General features: G+C 35.6%; 1 protein-coding gene across 1 annotated transcript in view; it reads left to right on the forward strand.

Annotated features, from left to right (window-relative positions):
* Nucleotides 1-754: 754 nt before the first annotated feature.
* LOC149052790 (uncharacterized) overlaps nt 755-3,530 on the forward strand; it is a 19,571-nt gene continuing 16,795 nt past the window's right edge. The window contains exons 1-2 of the mRNA XM_089181734.1: nt 755-1,863; nt 2,003-2,120. Of these exons, the coding sequence (XP_089037860.1) occupies nt 1,609-1,863; nt 2,003-2,120 (373 nt within the window). The 5' untranslated portion in view covers nt 755-1,608. The remainder of the gene's footprint in view (nt 1,864-2,002; nt 2,121-3,530) is intronic.

Here is a 3,530-nt window from a genome sequence, read left to right on the forward strand (position 1 = left end):
TCATAGCCTGGAATGCATTATTGACTAGCTTCACTTTTGGAAAAGGTGAGTCGCAGACGGAGAATCATTTTTTATCCTTTGATTTACTTATGAGATACAAAAAGACTGAAAGTTATACCAATTAGCAAAGACCGACATTCAACATCCACCCATGATTGGAACTCGTTTTTGAAAAATTAAAATTAAACAAAAATGTTTTATCGTTTCTTATTCAGAAAGATTAGATGCAAAACGGCAAAAACGACAAAAACGACAAAAACGACAAAAACTTTGCAAATACAAATTACTTCATTGTACAATGAATGTACAACATTGTACAGAACAGTGCTGAAATATGGTAAAGAATAGCTACATTGTTTTGGTGGATGTTCGTCCATGAAATAAAAATCGGGTATTGTGCAAGTGTCAGAGAACGTTATTAGCAAAAATACATTTAAGGATTAGTTTAAAGGTACTCACCTCAAAAACAGGTGGCATGACTACCGTTAAATTGTAGGTACTTTCGATATTTTTGTTTGAGAAATATAGTGTTTGACTTTTTTCATTTGAATTAACCATTTTGCGAGAAAAATTCGAATTCCCCAGTGCATATATCGATAGAAACGTCTTAAACCCGTACATGAATCTCCTGTGTGATGCCTGACAACCATGGCCTGTCTTAATGGAAATTAGCATAATTTTCCTCTTTCCATGATAGTCGGTCAAAATAACCAAAGGCGATCGTTTAAACTCGAGGTTTAAGGTTTATAAAAAAAAGAATTTTTTTCATGACTTATCGATCATGAATTAGAGAAAGAACTTTTGAGAGAAGGAAAATTTTGCGGATAACTTTTATTAACGGCTTTTGTTCTATCTCCGCTAAATAATATCGTTCAGGGGAAACAAGAAGACACGAAATGCTCTATAAACATCCTTACTTCACAAGTGATGATCGCTGCTGCTAATTTTTGTTTTCGTTTTACTTTTGTTTTTAAACTTTGGACGGGAGGGAGAGCTGAGGTTAATTATCTTGTGCTCAATTACACAAAATATTCATAATTATGATAGATTACAGCAACAGTAAAAGATTGACGGATCGCTTTTCTTTATGGATTTTGCCCTATCTCCCCTAAAATAATATCGCTCCGGAAAATAGAGAGATTGAACCTTCTCTCTAAAAGACTTGCTTCTTCACAAAAGACAAGTGATGGTCGCTGCTACCGATTTTTGTTTGCGTTTCACTTTTGTTTTGAAAGTCTTTTTCAGTGGGGAAGGGGGCTGGGTGTAATTATCTAGTGCCCTAAAAACTTTACTCAAATTTGTCTTTTCCGCAAGCATTTTATGTGATGTTTTGTGTGATGTTTTGTGCCATCTGATCGCGGATTTGAGACATGGAAAATTGTCCTAGATACTTATGTTCTTAGAAAGACAAAAGTCTACAAATGAAGGTATTATCAATTTTTCTCCATTTTCTGTAGTAATGGTTTAATTGAGATCACAGTTCTTTGTTCATCAAGCGTGTTATTTTGCACGCTTAATAACTGAAATCGTGAGTTTATTTCTGTATGATAAGAAAAAATTATTTTCTAATTATATTTTGATTGCTTTATTTAAGAGCGAGATCGCACAATGCTGTTTCCAGCAGATTACTTCTTCTTTGCTGAAAAACGTTTGGAAAACCATGAAATCGAAACCAAATACGTCAAAGACTTGGATCAATGTGAGCTTTTCTGCTACATGAACGACAACTGCGTCAGTGCTAACTTCAAAAAAGAGCCAGATACAAGAGTAATGGCTCATGTTTGTGAACTGAATAACGCCACTCATCTTGACCATGATACTGACCTGATAACTGATACTGATTTTCATTATCGTGGCTCAAAGGTAACTCAAATTCAGCAACTCGGCGATGAATCACGGAAAACAAATGACGTTTAACAAAACTTAAGTTCGTTCATTCATGTATCAATCATTCAATACATTGATCTTCTTTAATTTTTCTTTTTTTCTTTTTTCTTTTCAGAACGCGTGCGGTAAAAACCCACCTTGTCAAAATAATGCAACTTGTCAGTCCGCTTTCACAATCAAGGGATATCGATGCTCGTGCCCCCCGGGATTCGAAGGAGAACATTGCGAAAAAGGTTAATTACAGAATAGACCGATAAGAACAAAATATTTCCTGGAGTATTTAAACCCCCATATTTATATATCACGTTTGGTCGTCGAGTGCGTATCTTAACGGAAGACTACCGAGGCTGATATTTGACGACTGATATCCGGCTACAGTTTGAAATGGTGTCTGGAGAGAGATTCCGTTGCGGTAAAAGTTTTGGGTCAGACTAAATTAAAAATTAATTTGACACAATGATAACACACTAAATGCTTTTTCACCGCATAAGAGTTTTAAAAAGCGAATGTATATCTCACTCGTGTAACTACTACCGTTCTAGAATTTTTCTTTTCTTTATAATATTTTAGATATTGATGAATGCCAAAAAAATACCCACGATTGTCACCTGAACGCTACTTGTCAAAACACAAATGGATCCTTTGTGCGCACCTGTTTATCTGGATTTAACGGAGATGGACGAAACTGCACAGGTAAAGGCCTTTAGATTGTAATTGACACGTTATGACTTTGAGAAATGTTAATTTGCTTGTAGTTGTTTGTTTAATTTGTACGTTCCTTCTTGGTTGATTTGTTTGTTTGTTTTGATAAAGCAGTTACCCTTGCCAGAACATTTTTGACCGATGGCAGAAAATGGAAATCCTCAATCCCAATTAAACGCAAGGGAACAAAATGCTGAACATCTTCGTTGACCAGCTTTCTCTTTAATAAAACATAGCGACCAACAACTCTCTAATGACAACTATCGCACTCAATGTTCAAAATAAGGTTTATACAAGTATCATACTCCAAGAATCGTGATTGAAAGCCTTTCATTTCTCAGATATTGACGAATGTGCAAGAAATCTTTCTTGTCATGTGAATGCTAACTGTACCAACACCATTGGATCACACGTATGTACATGCCACACTGGATACACGAGAGATGGAAAATCTTGCCGGGGTAATTTTAAAAATTTTCCTTCAATCCCAGCTATTTAAAGCGGAGAGTAATCTAAAACGTCTTTTTAACTCAAATTATGGTGTCAGAAGTAGTCAAACGTTTATCCTAAAATGTAGTTCTACTCCATAATTCACCTCTCATTAGAAATGGTGGATTATTTCACTTTGTCCCACATCTTTTGAGATTAGGTTTGCAGTATTCATGTACAGGTGTTCATTAGATATTGATCAACCAAACATTTTTCAACATAACATCCAATTCTGGTTTGTTACTTGGTGCACTTGATCCCCATCAGACATCGACGAGTGTTCAAACACAGACATATGCAATAAGAACGCCTCCTGCAGTAATACCCAGGGCTCCTACAGTTGCGCCTGTAAGCCTAAATACACTGGGGATGGTTTGACTTGTAAAGGTTAGTCTCTTGTAATTGATACTTTAAAAAATTTGTAAAGATGGTATTGGCTGAACTCGTTGTAA

Source organism: Pocillopora damicornis, chromosome 1 (assembly GCF_964200805.1).
Source record: "Pocillopora damicornis chromosome 1, jaPocDami1.2, whole genome shotgun sequence".
In the NCBI taxonomy this organism is placed as follows: Eukaryota; Metazoa; Cnidaria; class Anthozoa; order Scleractinia; family Pocilloporidae; genus Pocillopora; species Pocillopora damicornis.